Below are 17,452 nucleotides of genomic sequence, written 5' to 3'. Positions count from 1 at the left end.
TGTTTTCATTAGTGTTACATTTTAAGTGATTTAGGAATATGCATTACTGGCATCTCCTTTTCTCTCCAAGAGTGAATTAATGAAGTTCACACTTCACAGATTTACTTTAATCAAAATAAAAAGGAATTTGATGCTGATACTTTTTTTTTTTAACAAGAGTATACAAAAAAGGTATGCAACCTCCCAATTGAATTCTGACGGTTAATATGTATCAGAATGAAATCATGAATGTTCCTTTTTTAAAAACTGACAAATATTTCCATCTCCATATTTATACTATATAGCAGGTAACACACATAATTTTGACTATTTTTTTATTTTCACTTATTAAACATGAGCAGGGTATGAGGGAGGCCAACTACCTATGAGGTGGCTTTCTAGGAACACGGCCTACTAAAGGTACTCCATACTGAATAGTAGCAAATAAAATCAATTATCTTTTTTGGACACAGGAAGCCTACGTAATCAAGGTGAACAAAGAGAAGGTGGGTCATCCTCTGAGCTAAGTTACTGATTCTCGGAGGGGATGAACCCTCAAATGCGGTCTCCTCCAAGAGGCCTTCCCTGGCCATCCTATATATCACCTTACCCTGGTTATTTTCTTGTTATTTATCTTATTACAGTTACCAGCTGTGTTACCTTGAGAATGTTACTTTTATGTGCCTGAATTTCCTAATGAGTAAATGCTGACAATACTTACACGTACCTCATAGTACTGTGACAATTAAATGAGATAATACATATTATATGCTTAGAACAGTGCCTAACACACAGTATTTCTTACCTGTTAACTATTCTCATGATCAGTTTGCTTGTTTATTGACTATCTCCCTCATTAAAATACTAGGTTCATGAGGGGTAGGCACTTATTTGTCTTGTTCACCACTACCCTCCCATTGCCTAGTACACATAGGCATAGAGTAGGTGTTCAAAAATAATTAGTGAATGAATGAATTCATGAATGAATGCAGTCTTATGTTCTCAGATATCCTTAAAATAAACCTCTGTCAATGAAGGTACTTCATCTGTGTACTTCTTTTCCTTACAACCAAAATAATCATTAAGAAAACTTCACCAAAAAACTAAAATCATCATCTAAAAATACAAAAACAAGACACTTGATCATAAGAAAGAGCCCTCCTGGGCTCACCGACCAAGACCACAGAAGATCATTCTTTTCTATATTAGTATGTGGAGGTCAAGCTCCCTGATGCCACAGTGTTGTAACTATCAATTTAGCCTATGAAGAATAGTTCCCAATTGTGATAGGAATTCTCAAATTTCAACCTGTTTTTCTCTCATCATTATTTTCCAATGTCTTAAAAAGCCACATTTCTCATTTTATCTTTACCACAAAAATCTGGTCACACTCTGCTGTGGTTTCTAAGTTACAGTTAGTCTAGCCTCATTTTCTTGGATGTATTTCTTCAGAGGTCCTGACCTGGTGCTGACACTTGGTCTATTCTTGGAGTAGCACCTCTAAATATTAATTCCTTTTACCTTCCACTGGTTGAAGGACAACATTCAGAGGTAGAGGTCACATGCAACATTAAAAAAAGTCCTCTAGGATTTAGTATCCATCTTTCAAGAGTGTCTAGAGGAATATGATCTACAGAGCTCACAGCCTTACAGACATCCACACCATACAGCTCAGACAATCCTGTCTGACAGTTTGTCCAAATTTGCTGGAACAATCATGGACATGTTTAAAAACATCAACAACCAAGGGGTGACAGAACAGGGGAGAGGGCAAGCAGATCCAGAGAAGAAAATCAGCAGAAAAGCATTCCAAAAACAATTTCAAAGAGTACTTTCATCATTATTTAAAGGAAAATCACCCATAATTAAATGCATGAAAATCTGAAGGTGTGAACCTGAAACTGTGAGACGTAAGTGCACAGTTTAACATATTTTAAAAAATCATGCTTCCTGCTATTTAGAGCCAGCTCCAATTGTACCTCCAAAAAGGCCAATACTAAACATTTAAAGTGCAATGAACTAAGGTCACTAGACAAGGCTATGTAATAAGCCTGTGGAGTACAGTTCATAAGGGAGGATTCAAGAATTGTAGAAATTATAGCTAGAAGAGACCTCAAAATATTATCTGGTTAGGCATCCAGGAACATTTGGCCATAAAGTGACTTTGAGGAAGTAGAGAACAGTGGCCTTTGTAATACTGCAGATGAACTGATTCCTGACTCTGTCACTTATTAGCTTGTGAACATGAAGAAGCTACTTTATTAATATATAAATTCTCACACACACACACACACACACACACACACACACACACAAAAACCGGGGGGGGGGGAGAAGATATAACAACCACAATTACTTGAAGTTGATACAACAAGCAAACAGAAAGGACATTGTTGGGGGGGAGGGAGGAGAGGGAGGAGGGAGGGAGGTTTTGGTAAGGGGCAACAATAATCAACCACAATGTATATCGACAAAATAAAAGTTAAAAAAATAAAAAATAAAAAAATAAAAGCTATTCCTTAAAAAGAAAAAAAAAAGAAGAAGCTATTTTAACAATTCTGAGCCTCAGTCTCCTCATGTAGAAAATAGAGATATTAATAATACCTACCTCAAAAGACTGCAGTGGCTGAGGCACAGTATGATTTTAATAAAAATTGCCTATTAGAAAATGATTATTATATTGTTATGACTAGCATGTAAGGCTTTATTAAATCCATTTCATAGGGCCGAGCCCGTGGCGCACTTGGTAGAGTGCTGCGCTGGCAGCGCGGCGACGCTCCCGCCGCGGGTTCGGATCCTATATAGAACTGACCGGTGCACTCACTGGCTGAGTGCCGGTCACGAAAAAACGACAAAAAAAAAAAAAAAAAAAAAAATCCATTTCATAGATGAGGCAACTGAGGCCCATATTTCAGAAATGTGTCCAGGTTTATAGAACAAAGACTTGGAAAAACAGGGAGCTCTTCTTTCTCCCAGGATAGTGCTCTTTTCACTTCATTATGCTTCTCCTATGAATCAATATGAAACTGAGGTCTGAAAGAGAAGGATTTTCACTAGATTAAAAAAAAAAGTTTATGGAGCTTTGATGCTGGTTCACTTTTCACTCCTCAAAATAACTTACCTCAGACCAACCTGGTGTCTTAGTTATAGAAGTGTCAGGTATGCACTGCCATTCACATACACTATGTAATTTTTAGTTTCCTGGGGATAATAAATAGCTCAGTTGACAATTAGACTTCTATCGGCACTATAGAAAATCTTAAGGTTTTTTTCAATAGTGTATTGGTAGATAAAAGCTACCTACAGTCAATAGCACTCTGAAACAGTTATAAGCCTTACTCTTGGTTCTCTAGAGTCCAGTATCAGTTACATAGATCAGTGGGTTCACTTTTGGAGTGCTAGACACATGGTATACAGCTTTGTAAATTGCAGAATATAGAACTTTACCAAAAAGAATCTACAACAAAGAGAAGGAAAAAAAAAAAAAAAAAGAGTCATTATAACAAGGTCAAGAATAAGAGTAGAAAGTACACAATAACTTAAAATACAGATACAGCTGTAGATTCAGGAACTATTTATCTAATATCTATTATATGCTAAGAATCATGCCAAGTACTGGGAATACAAAGATGAAGAAAAAATGAAGCTTACCCTCAAGGAACCAGTGTAATAGGGAAAAGACTTACAAAGGAGATGGGGCAAGGGATGGGGGGAGTAACAAGAAAACAGCAAGGAAGAAGCATTACCCTCAGCAGAGTCATATTTCACTTGGCAAGGAGCCTCAAGAGTGCTGGTATAGATTAAATGGCCTAGAAACTTGACCCCTAGGCTTGACAGTTCTGTAAAAGCAAGCAAGGCTATTCAATCTCAGTCTTCATTCCCTGCCTACCTCATTTGCTTCAGCCCACACCATGAGAACAAGTAAGATTCCTTTCTCTACTACATCCTCCTTTAGAAGACGGAGAGAAGGGACCAGCTCTCCTCCCATAAAGCTTGTTTTTCCCAGGAACTTAAAATTCAAATCCTTAAGAAATCTAGATTTTACTTACAGGAACCTCCAGCTCAGCAAAAGAGTAGAGAGAGTCAAGTATTCCCCTAACAGCAGCCCAAGATTAGGCCATTAGAATAGCTATCTAATCTTCAAGGAGCCTCTGGAGATCAGAGAGGAAAAAAAAAAATCTATCTTCAAGAAAGATGAACTTGAGTTCATGATTCACCGAAAATTGAAGCCTATAAAGGGTTCCTATCCTTCCTGTCTTAGACTGTTCCCAATAAACCAGAAAAAAAGGAAATAGAATTCAAATAATTATATGTATGTAATGGCATATTTACAACAAAATAAAAATGCTGTGTATTTCTTTAGCACATACTTTCATGAAGACTAAGGAGTTTTATTTGTTTATTTTATTTATTTATTTTTTTGCCTTTTTCGTGACCGGTACTCAGCCAGTGAGTGCACCGGCCATCCCTATATAGGATCCAAACCCGCGGCGGGAGCGTCGCCGCGCTCCCAGCGCCGCACTCTCCCAAGGGCGCCACGGGCTCGGCCCAGGAGTTTTAAAGTGATTATCTTATTCAGCCTAAAAACAGTTCAGTGATATTCAAAAAGTAGTAATCATTATGACTTTTACACACATCTAGCATTCTTTGCAAAGAAGCATGACTCTTCAAAAATATAATCTATGAAAAACATCTCACTCTAGAAATACTCTTAAATTAAGTGATTGACAGAACATCCTGTAAAAAGAAAACTGCAGAGGAACATCTTAAACAATTCTATGAGAAAAGCCAGCCATGAAAAACACAGGCTAAATAAACATCAACTAAAGGAAATCAGAGTGAATATTTTGAATAAAAAAGACAGTTTAAAATTATAAGAGGGACCTAAAAAAACAGACCTAATAGATCAAACACACAGTAGTTAAGCTACTATAGGCATGACCATTCATGAGACATATCACTGGACAAAACAAGCTGCACCAAAGGCATGCTCCAAAACATGTTTGGGCAGCCCTAGACCAACCTAACAAAACTAAACATTCACTGCCACTACATAATCAGCATTATTCTGTTCTATTCTCCATGTACCCTGCTTGCTTCCAACTGCCTCCTCTGAGTTCACCTTATTAGCAAAGCATTCATGTACTTACTATTCAGTGAAGAACCTGGCAATGCCATATTGGCTAATATCCTCCCTGTTCTCTAGCAGCTGGCACACTGCATCCTCCATGTACGTGAGGACATGTTGCTGAGCTGCAAACAAAAGCAAGAGAGAAAGAGAAAGTGAGAGCAATTAAAATAAAAAATTCTCCCAATCCCAGTAGGAGGCCATGTAAGTCCATCAAGGAGTTAGCTCTGCCCTAAAAAGTGGAATGGAATAGGCAAACCAACCTTGCTGGCCCTTACTGAGCTATGCTCTCAAAGGGTAGAATGGGAGATAATGTAGACCATAACCTACTGCCATCTGACCGGCTGTTACTATCACCATCAACCCTTCATTCTTTCAGAGATGAGGGTGGGTTGAAGAGGAGCTTTGGCATTATTTAGCAGATACACCTGGAAGTTCTTTTCTTTTCACCTCCTTCCACCCTCTTTTACTTCTTCATGTCTCAGAAACTTATTCCAGAAGTTAGTGTTTCCATGCCTGAAGCATGGATGATCTGATTGTAAAGAAAACTCAGTTCTTTCATTGAAAAAGTTTAAGGACCATGAAAATTTCAGTACTGGTGTATGTGTAAGTTATTAACCTCGGTAAATAACAAGACTGTGAAATCTGCATGGCTCAATTTGTTAGATATCATGTTTTCTGCATTTGTTGTGATTGGGAAATGTATGAATTAATAATGTGCTTGTAATAAGGAGTGTGAGTATTAGGTTAGACAGATCTGGGTTTGAATCATGGCTCCATCTTTGGTAGCTTAATCTTGGAAAGTTAATCAATCAGCACCTGTTTTCTTCTTTATCAAGAGTGGAAAGCAATATAAATTAATACTGTGCCTCAAAGAATGATAACCAACTTCTTGATCTGAATCACCTGAGGTGCCCTGTTAAAATACAGACTTACAGTCTGGCACCATTCCAGACTTAGTGACCTTAAATTTCTAACTGGATCTCTATAATTTTAAACAAATACCCATGGTGCTTCTTATGTATTCTGAAGTTTAGGAATCACTGGTTAAGAACTTGGGCTTTGGAGTTCAGAGGCACCTGAGTTCCATTCTCAGCCCTACCACTTCCTAGCTGTGTGACCTTGAGCAAATTACCCTCTAAGCCTATTTCCTCATTGTAAAATGTGGATAATAATAGTACCAACATTATAGGGTTATGAGAATTAAATAAGATAATGCATGTAAAACACCACAGTGCCTGGCACATAGTACATGCTTGATAATATACTATCTTAACCTATCTCAAAGGGTTCTTGGGGAGTTGCTTCAGTAAATATAGGCCAGAGCTGCTCATGTACCAGGTGCTCCAAAAATGCTTCTTTCCATTCCATGAATTTTATCAATGATACCTTTGACAACAGTATTCTGGCAAACTTTACCATAGCTTCCAATCCCGAGTACCCATTTACCATCCAAAAATTTTTTTAAAAAAAACTTCCTTCTAGAGCAACGAGAAACAAAAAAGCCAAAGTGATTGTAAAGCTATGTGACTAGCTACATGACTACGTCAGTTGTCGGGATGAGGCAATAACTACACTAATTGTACGGCTAGGCATTTCATAACTAAAGCCAAAACGTTTCGTTATTTTAGTTATACTAAGTTTCCATTTGTACTGTCAGTGCTAGGGCTCAGACCCTTCAAAACCACTGTACAGACTGGGTCACCAGACCCCTCACACACAGGTCAATGCTAGATAATTGGGAAAGATCCCGGGAGCCATTAGCAGACAACATGAGCTCACCAGCAGCTTACAGTAGCCTGCAGAAACAGGGATGGCAGGCTCTTCGAGGGTCCTGGGGACACTGGGGGCACTGGGGGCACTGGCGGCAGCAACAGCAACAGCAGCGGCCTCCCCCATAACCCCCCCGGGGGCATCCCAGGGCCGAGAGGGGTCCCTGTGGATCAGAGCCGCTCACTCGTCCTTTATACTTAAGTCATAACCCAGGACACCTGGGTGCACACGTGAAATTACATTAGTCAATAGCCAAGGAACACCTCCTTTATACTTAAGTCATAACCCAGGACACCTGGGTGCACACGTGAAATTACATTAGTCAATAGCCAAGGAACACCTGGGCACACGTGCCTATTTACGTCAAGTACTCAGCAAGATTCTGAACATCTGAGGGACCCTGACCATTTTCCTATATTTTCCCAACAGTGATGAATATCCTGCCAAAGAGCAGTTCCATAAAGTTGCTGCCAAGGTGAACATTTGCCTCTTTCACAGTTTCACTCCTCAAGAAAACATTGAGGAATTACCTAAAATTTATCAAACTGGGTGCTTCAAAAAACTATTCCTGAAGTCTTTGTAGTTTAGTGAAACTCATAAAACAAATAAGTTTATCTACCAAGCTGAACTCGAGTCTTCTTGACAATAGTGACCATGGTGACCTAATTTCACCATGGTTGCACAGCCTAAAGTCCAGATGAAACATGTTTATATTCCGTGACTTGTTCTATCTACAAGGGTACTTCCCAAAGCTAACAACTATCAACCACTGCAAACCCTCACCACCCCCACCCAAAAAAGATGTGAAAACAAAATCAATGCTTCATCAACTCAACGGTTCATCCAACTCTAAAACCACTTCTTTAAGAAATAACCAAGGAGGCTAGCTGGTTAGCTCAGTTGGATACAGCATGGTGCATAATGCCAAGGTCCAGGGTTCGATCCCTGTACCAGCCAGCCACCAAAAAAGAAAGAAAGAAATAGCCAAAACTGAGAGAGTTAAACTATGAGACAATACATGCCAATTTCTGGCATTGATGGTTTTCCAAGTACCACTTGGTATAATTAAGTTTAAATTAAATTGGGAGGAAAATGGCCAAATTAACATTAAAATCAGCTATATTGTCACCTCTGTATTTTCCTTCTTTTCTTCTACCCACTTATCCTGATCTTACAAAACGATTCCTTTCTAGGGCTACATGGCCTTTTATGATTTAGCTCTACCTAAGGCTAGTACAGGACTTTTTTCTTTTTGATGGTAGAAATAAAAGTGCTCTGTTAAGGAGCAAATTCTGCTGCTTCTCCTCCCTAGCTCTTGGACTGAAAGTCAATGCAAAAGCCCTTTAAGGAGAAATGTTTTTAGAGCAGTTAGAATCAAAGTACTTTTGTCCTCCTAGGAAAAAAAAAATAAGAAATTTTCTGGCAAATAAACTTTGCACCAAAAAAGGAAAAAAGAAAGAAAGAAAAGAAAGAAAAATAAAGGACCATACCTGCTTAACATTTATCTGCCAATTAGATATTTAATCTTACAAGTAATAACAGCTACCACTGTTGAGCTCCTGTGCAATTTATAAACAAAAATGTGCGAGATACTGTGTTGTTTTACATGTATTATTTTATGTAGTTATCACAACAATCCTATGATAGGTATTTTTATATTTTTATTTTACAGATAAGAAAATTGAGACTCATAGAATTAAAGTAATTTGCTCAAGATTACACAGCTAGTAGGAAGAGAAGTAAAGATTGGAACAAAGGTTTGTCTGATACCAAGAGCTCATGCTCTTAACACACTGTTTCATCATTAACACTTTATAATCAGTTATGGAAGTAAAAATTATCTCTATTTTACACAGAGCACAAAGGTATTAGTGTATGTTGATAGTAAAATCACCTAAGAGATATGAGCCATTTGTATCTATGTGAATTTGTACGTGGAGGGGTAGGTTGGTCTATCTGTCCTGTCCGCACCTGCACACCAATCAGCATTTGTGTGAAGTTAGAACTTGTTCCCAAATTTCAAAGTTTCTTAAAAAGAACCACCCTACCACAAACTATTCACCCCACCCATTCCTAGTTCACAAAGTGAAAACAGAAAGTCCTGGTGCTCTTTTTATCTGTGAGTGAAGGGAAGGAGTTAAAAAGTCAGAAGTAGGGAAAAGTTTCTTTCTCCCTGCGGATAATTTCACACCAGCCAACACCCAAGTGCAAAGCTCTAATTGCTGTTCCTTGGTGGTTCCTTCACCTGCAGCTTTATCAGTCCAATGTTACCTCTGTGGTTAAGTGTACCACCCAACCCTGGAAAATCCTTACAGTTTATCAAACTTCAATGAAACAGAAGTTCAAAGCTCTTGCCTGGCAATAAAACATGAGAGTGTCGTTTTATATTATTTTTTAAATGCAAAGGAATAGGCTTTAATTTATGTGAATGATTAAAGAATAAAAACAGCACACCTGCACCCCTGGAGGGCAAAGATATCTGGGCACCTAAACTGCCCTCTTGGAAAAGCATTTACAACTGGCTTTTCCTCTTCTGCTTTGCTATGACTTCCATGAGATCAGGATTAACTTTTTTAACATGTACCAATAAGGCTCTATTGTCCTGAAATCCACACTAATGCCCCATCAGCCATGTCTTGCTCAGATAGCATATTGTCCGAGCTAAGCATTTATAACTTCATGCTGTACCGAAAAATCTAGGGGGAATGTAAGTAAACACTGTATGATCCTTATATGAACCTAGCAAGTGAAGGCAACTGTGGATCAGAAACTTCTTGGTTCTGTTGACTCGCCCCATGCTAATCACTTAATCTTCTTATAGCAGAGTCACTCCTGTTTTAAAATGGGTATGATACTAAGAATGATATGTTTGATAATAACCTACTTCTTTAGAAAACATTCAGTATATACAAAAAGTAACATATTAATGATTATATTATTATTGCTACACACTCACTCACAGATTAAAAGTGCATAGCAATTTACTGCAATGGTTAAGAACATGGGCTCTTGAGTCAGGCCAACCTAGATTTGATTTCTAGCTCTGTAAGACTTTATACAAGTTACCTAGTCTCTCTGCCCTTTCCTGTAAAACTGAGGCAATAACAGTACCTACCACTGAAGACTGTAGTGAGGATTAAATTAAATAATCTATGTAATAAATCTTAGCATAGTATTTGGCACATAGTGAGTGCTTAATAAACATTAGTCCCCTACCCATTTATTTAAAGTCCTACTCATCCAACCAAGAATTTTTACAGATTATCTTCAAGGATTCTTGGGCTATATAAAACTCTACATCTATGATAATACACATAGTTATATAGCCATTTCAGCTATAGCCTTTAAACTTGTGGGAAACATTCAATTATTAACTGCTAATTACTCAGGAGACCCTAATTTATATGGGGAAAGTCCAAAACTATTTCTTTTTACTCTCTTCCCAAGCAGAAATACTATCAAAGTGTTAGCTGTTTATTTCAGAATTAAGTGATAAGGGGTCCCATTTGGAATTTTTTGCTTAAGGGGTCTAAAATTTCCATCTACAACATTAGTTAGACCACTCTTATTTTTAAAATTATTTAATTATTTAATACAAAGTCCTGACACCAGAATAAACAAGTCTCACTGGAAAAATATTCAAATGAATTACTATATGAGATATTAATAGACACACACAAGGGCAATAGCAGTGTAAGTGAAAAGTAGAGCATATCCTATACTCAACTTTAAACCTAGCTTTTTCCTTCCTTGCCAGAGTCTTCCTGAGACACATTCTGATCTTTAAGGTCTCTTTGTTTTCCTTCTTTTTTTAGCCTACTGTTTTTTAATTTATTTTATTTTTTGAGGCCTCTTGAGATTCAGGTGCTCCCTGGCACAAATATATGCTTGTTAAAATAAATTAAAACTGTTCTGCAAGATAAGAAAAGTAATCCTGTTATCCAACAACCTCTCATGTAAACTGCATAGAAGTTTCAAGTTCAACATCATTTATAAATCACCAACATGATCTAGTATTTAATCTTGTGAGGTACAAATATATAGCTTAAAGGTTTAAAAAGTTAATAGACCTCTAATATTAATTACTTACATCCTCCATCTTTACCAGCATGTCCTGGTACAGGGACACAGTGTGTTCTGGTGAAACATTTTATCATGCATACAAGACCATCTTTGATCTTAGACCACAACAGACCAATTTCCCTTGACCAAAGGGGATGGGAAAATGAGGAAAACTAGAACATATAGTTCTTATACAACCCAATGAAGTAGGTAATAGCCTTTTTTGTAGCTCAGAGAGGTTAAAGAACCTGCCCAAAGTCTAAATAAATGGCTGAGCTAGGATTGAAACTAAGATTTGACTCCAAAGCCCATGTCTTTCCACTACACCCCACTACCTCTCAATACCAAAAATGAAAGCAAAACAAAACAAGAAAAAGCCAAAAACCTACAATGTGTCCATCTTATACTGTATTATCTAGAAATTACTGGAGCTTCACTGTTAATACTAGAAAAGAGGCTTAAATTGGTAAATCAGACAAAGTATTGGCATGATCTTTAAATTTTAAAAAATGTCTGTTTCCTCTGTGCCAGTGCCTTGGGGCCCACCAGGGGACCTGAGGCATGGAGCTGAAGACTGGACCCCCCCCAAACAGGCACCACACCAGCACCTCAGGGCCCACCCAGGGACCCAAGGCATGGAGAAGAGGACCAGACCCCCCTCCCACAACCAGGCACATCATGCTAGTGCCTCGGAGCCCACTTGGTGACCCAAGGCATGAAGCCAGGGACCGGACACTCCCCACAACCAGGCACACCACCAGCACAAAGGAGCATGACAAAAACATCACCTCCATGTAGGTGGCCCACCACAGCCACCACAATAACCATGGCTACCACGAAAGCCGCTAGATGCCACAACCAGCATGCAGATGGTCTACCAGCCACTGGAGTGCATTGACACAAGGAGAGTCATCAGCAGAGATAAAGAAGAGGACGTCTCTCCCCACAAACCCATTTCAGAGTGACAGAAGAAGAAGCATCTGCTCCATGATAATATTGGGGGACCTGATCATACCTCTCAGCATGGGACAGATCATCTAGGCAAGAAATCAACAGAGTAACAATTATTCTTTCAGAGGGAGAGAAGAAATCTAGGGTAATTAGAGCAGGGAGGAGGGAAGGAAAGGGGAATGGGGAGAGACTGGACAAGGGGTATAAAGAATAATTATGATTTGTAACAATATATATATAGTAATATTGATTTGATCAACATAACTCAATGTTGAACCCCCCAGATATGTACAATCAATTTTGATTCAATAAAATTTTTTAAGAATAATAAAATAAAATAAAAAATAAATAAAAAATGTCTATTTCTGATTACATATTTATTATCCTTAAAGGTTCAAACAACATGGAAAAAGCTAAAGACCACTTCCTGTTCCCATAGATAACTGCTATCAGTTTGCGATGCATACTTTCAAAAATAGAAAAACAGTTTGTAAGCGTGTTTTGTTTTTAAATTTTAAGCTGTTTTTAGGTAAATCACATACTTTTCTGAACGTTGCTTTCTTCACTCAACAATGTCTGGAGATCTATTATGAAAAAATATGGAACTAACTAGCCCTTTTGATATTTCCCAGTGGTAAATACTTCCCTATTGATAAATTATTTAGATTGTTTCTATGTTTTCACTATAAGAAACTGTGCTGTGTTGAACATTCTTGTACATGTTTCCCTGTGCATATATGCAAGAGTTTTTCTGAGATAGATACCTCAGAAATGGAATTGGCATTTCACAGAATGTATACATCTTCATGTTTACTGGATATAGATAATTGCTTTTACAAAGTGGTTATTCCAGTTTACACTCCTACTCACCATAAAAGAATCTGTTTTCACTACCCTTGATCTAAGACTTTGTAATTTTGCCAATTTAATAACTATAAAATAGCTTCTCTGTTGCTTTAATTTTAGTTTTCTTGATTACAAATAAAGTTAAGAATATTTTCATGTTTATTTGTATTTCTTCTTCTGTGAATAACCTACTAGCATTCTTTGCCAATACTCCTCTCTGGTTGTCTTTTTTCTTCTTGATTTGTAGATTTTTCCAATTCTACAAATATATACGTTGCAAATATATACGTCCACCTTATGGCTTTTCTCTTAATTTGTTTGTGGTAGCTTTCATTGTACAGAAGTTTTAAATGTTGATATATCCAAAAGTATTCATCTATGGCTGTTTTTGTGTGCTTTGTTTTCTGATCAAAAAGGCCTCTACTACAAGCATATAAACCAATTATCCTATATTTTCTTCTGGTATGTTTAGTTTAAGTTCATTGCATCCCTTATCAAAATCATGATTTCATAATTAATATAGTGAGTATAGCATAAAAAGAAATTTAAAACTTGCAGTAGAGAAAAATAAAGTAGAAATATTAACCAAAAATCAGGCCTCTCTAAACACTAACCAGCTCTGAATATAAAACAGCTGAGCATCAAGTTTAACTTTGGGCCCCCAGAAAAAAATTGTAAATGAATCACTGTAGATCAAGATCTTGAGAAACATCCTTGATATAAATGCAGGAGGCCTCCCTCCTTTAATAGCTCTTGATCATTACAAGATTTATTTAATAGTAGTTAAACCTACAAATGTAATAATGACAGCCAACATTTATTAAGTTTTATGTGCAAGATGCCATTCTAAGCATTTTATGAGTATTAATTCACTTAATCCTCACAATCCTATGAATTAGATACTTTTCTTTTATCCCCATTTTATAGATGAAAAAGAGAGAGACTCAGAAATGTAATTCATCCAAGGTTAAAGGGCTGGTAAGCAGCAGAGACAGGCTTTGAACCCAGGCCTTTTGTCACCCTTAAAGAGCTATGTAGTGTGACATGTATCAAATGGAATTTTCTGAGAACAAATTTACAGATTAAGAAAAGATCTTTTACATTAATAGTTAATATAAAACAAAATTAATATATTGCGTCTATGCATCCAAACCACCAAAATGCTGCTATACAGCTAGTCAAACCCAAATGCTAGAAGACATGCCTGAGGCAACAATGCTAACATCACCTGTGACAACCAGAAAACAAGAGGTGACTAAAGATCTCTACATAAAGTAGAGGATGAAAAACTAAAGTCTATTTACCCCAAACAAAAGAGATATTGTACCAGTTAATAGCTGTGCAAAGTTGAGTGCCTTGACATTCAAACAGTCTCTGGTCAACCATTAATCCCTCCTTATTCCCTTCTCCTTCCTAAAACTGGTGATTTTTTCATATTTTTGGGATGTCAATTAAAGTTAAGTGCTTAAATTCTATGCCTCAATATATCCAGTCTAAATCTCATAATTCAGAATTAGTTGTTCAGTCGTGCAATTTCAAGTGCCAGAAACTACAGAATCTTTTTTTTAAAGGAGGCTTTCATAGAAGTTCAAACCTAAAGCACTCAGCAGACCATAAGAAAATGTACTTCCTGAATATTACACGAAAAACCCAAGTAATAACTGTCATGACAATAATTTTGCAAAACTAGTTACTCATAGAGCAGTATAGTTATCAAATCAACTACATAAACATTTACAAAATTATTTTCCAGAAAGCACAATGGGTTAAAAAAAAAACCCTGTAAATTGACAAACACGGAGTAAAACATGTGTTGCTCATAATGTCATGTCAGGCAGGGAAGTAGTACAGGGTGAAAATTAATTTTGCTATATTGTCATCAAAAGTTGTAACCTTTGGGGGCAAACCATGTATTTACAGATTATCATTAAATTTACAGATTATTAAATTGGTAATATGCAATTTAACAATGAATATACAGATTAGTGATATTAATGCAATAATATAATTTACTTGGCATTTTACATTAAAAATATTTCATAAAAATTAGTTGGCATTCACAGCAACTGAGATAACAATAACAGGATCTGATTTTTTCTAATGACAAGAAGATATGGAAGCGTTCTAATTTAAGGTAGCCCAAAACTCATGGGCTTAGAATTCCCAATCTTCTCTCTTCTAGTTGATATTGATACTGCCTCTGTATGAAGGTGGGGATTCTTTGTCTTTTTTTCTTTTTTTTTTTAATAAAGATGATGGGTAAGGGGATCTTAACCTGTGGCCTTGGTGTTATCAGCACCGCACTCTACGGGGCCGGCCCAGGGGGATTCTTTTTCAAATGAGAGTCTCACGTGTCAAATCCCCAATAAAAACTATATCCACACACCCTGCTTATGGGATATGGCTGTAATAATGTTCAATAAGCCCTTTGAGTTTCTATTTTTATTATGAAAGTAAAGGATGCTATTGTAGATATTTATAGATTCCCCAGAGGCATAGGTCAAAGTTCACAAAAAACATATGGGGTGAATGATTTGAACAGTGTAGGCTAGATAGGGAGGCCCACATTTATTTACACAGAAAACTCATGCCAACACTTAACATATTGTCTAATTTAATGGTGTAAAACACCACTAAAGTACCCTATAAAAATATACTTTGGATCTATTTTACCAGACTAACATAATTCTTGACTCATCACTTTTAGGAATGTTGCAATGTCCAATCCTACCTTTCCTGCCAGACCCAACTCAAATGCCACCTACTTTACGAAGCTTTCCCGGATTCTCTCCCAGCCAGAAGGAATCTTTCCTTTTCCTGAACTCCCTATAAACACTTACTTTAAATATTTCCAGTGGTACTTTCTACCTTGATAGAGAGTTACTTGTTATACATGTGTTATCTTCTTCTTTAGACGTCCAGCTCCTTAAAGACAGAGAGGTACCATGACTCATTTGTCATTTATCTCCTTTAATGTTCGGGACTATTCAGTGTTTTCCACATAGTCATTCAAATATTTACTGAATGAATGCATAAACTGTATCCACTATTTATAAACTGTGGTGCTATTTTTTATTCAGCTCAACCATTTCAGGACTATGCCTCCCAGGTGGGAAACACTAAGTACCAAAACACGTTCTGTTGCAACATTAGAGTTCTTACAGGAAGCCACTTTTGTCCTGTTCTCAACCACTCTTTCTGTTGCCTTTTTACTGTTCCTTCTCTCTATTCCAATGCACTTGTTCAAGGCACTTGTTCCTTCTATTGTTACTAAGAGCCTCATTATGTTCAAGGTAAAGTAAAATAATGCATTTGATGCAATTACCAGTTCCTCACAATTTGGGGGCTACTTGTCATTTCAACATCCCGGGCTTGAATAAAAGAGAGTCCAAATTCTTTTCACTCCTAAGAACTATTTTCTTTTTTTCTTTTTAGACAAAATGGAAGCACACAGCACAGGAAGCAGTCCTCAGTAAGCCACCGTTCATAAACAGCTTTGCTGAAAGCGTAACAAAGGTTCTGTTGTGCTCTTGCATGGCAGGGCCAGTAAGCAGCAGGAGCAGATGAACTCTTTAAGAAACAAAGGTTCTGTCTTCATGCAAATGTTTGCATTAATAAAAAATGAAGAAAAAGATATAGAAAATGCAGGCTAGTTGGACATAATAGGTCTCTAAACGGGAGGTTTTTCACATTTTCCAGGCGGAGTCAGCAGGTCTTTTAAAAACTTTGTCATTCTGAACATTTCACAGACATCACAAGAAAGACATGCAAATAACAGAAGCAAATCAAAGGACATCCCGCTGCTCTGCTGGCGCCTCCCTCATCCATGCCTGGTTTGTCATTTTCTGTTAACCCTAGTGCTGACTGCTGTTTTGTTGAGGAATGGAGTCCCCTGCCCATGTGGCAGTACATGTCCAGCCAGCTGGCCCCAGCTCTGATAACATTACAATGCAAGCCATGTACTACCACTCAGGGACACGTGCTGCCAGGCAACAAGTGCAATGTGTGATTTTTACACACTAGGCTTGCAAATCTGTATGGGAAAGAGCCTTTAAGCTAACCACTTAATAGGATATGGTATTCTTGAGTGTGAGCATCACTGAGTAGTTCTCTGAAGATGGACTTGCTGAGGACCAGTGAAATATACAATAAGGGCCTTAAAATAAATATGGAAAATAAAAAGCCTCGTGGGAGGAGAGGGTCACCAAATACCTAATATATACCAAGTATTGTACTATGTGCTCAACCTACATTGTCTCATTTAGTCTTCACAACTACCATTTAAAGTAGATACTTATTATCCCCATTTTACAGTTAAGCAAATTGAGGTTTAGGGAGGTTATGTTATTTGTCCAAGGTCACACAGCTGATAATGGCAAACCAAGACCCAACTATATGACAGCAAATTCCCCTTCATCCTATACATATTTCCCACCTTTTTTTTTTTTTTTTTTTGGTGACTGAAACCTAGCTTACTCTAAAAATACAATATCACAATGACCATATTCACCCACTGCGGGACCACCGAAGTGTCACTCTTTCTCCATTTTTAATCATCTGGAGTCTTTATCATCTATTTTTAAGAGTGAGTGATTTTTAGTCAGGTTATGATAAGAATCTCTGATTAAAGCTACAGATTATTCCTCACAGAAAAATGGATATAACTTAATATGTTGTGTATAACTTAAGAGCATTCAAGAACCTCCTAAAACT

General features: G+C 37.3%; 1 protein-coding gene across 2 annotated transcripts in view; it reads right to left on the bottom strand.

Moving 5' to 3' along the window:
* Positions 1–17,452, bottom strand: part of CSTPP1 (centriolar satellite-associated tubulin polyglutamylase complex regulator 1) — a 214,307-nt gene that overhangs the window by 158,338 nt on the left and 38,517 nt on the right. For both annotated transcript variants that reach the window (XM_063092512.1, XM_063092511.1), the window contains exon 2: positions 5,130–5,232. In XM_063092512.1, the coding sequence (XP_062948582.1) occupies positions 5,130–5,232 (103 nt within the window). The remainder of the gene's footprint in view (positions 1–5,129; positions 5,233–17,452) is intronic.

The sequence above is a fragment of the Cynocephalus volans genome, chromosome 4, assembly GCF_027409185.1.
Source record: "Cynocephalus volans isolate mCynVol1 chromosome 4, mCynVol1.pri, whole genome shotgun sequence".
Taxonomy (NCBI): domain Eukaryota; kingdom Metazoa; phylum Chordata; class Mammalia; order Dermoptera; family Cynocephalidae; genus Cynocephalus; species Cynocephalus volans.
The sequence above is the reverse complement of the archived record's forward strand: the minus strand, read 5'-3'. Positions and strand labels throughout refer to the sequence as shown.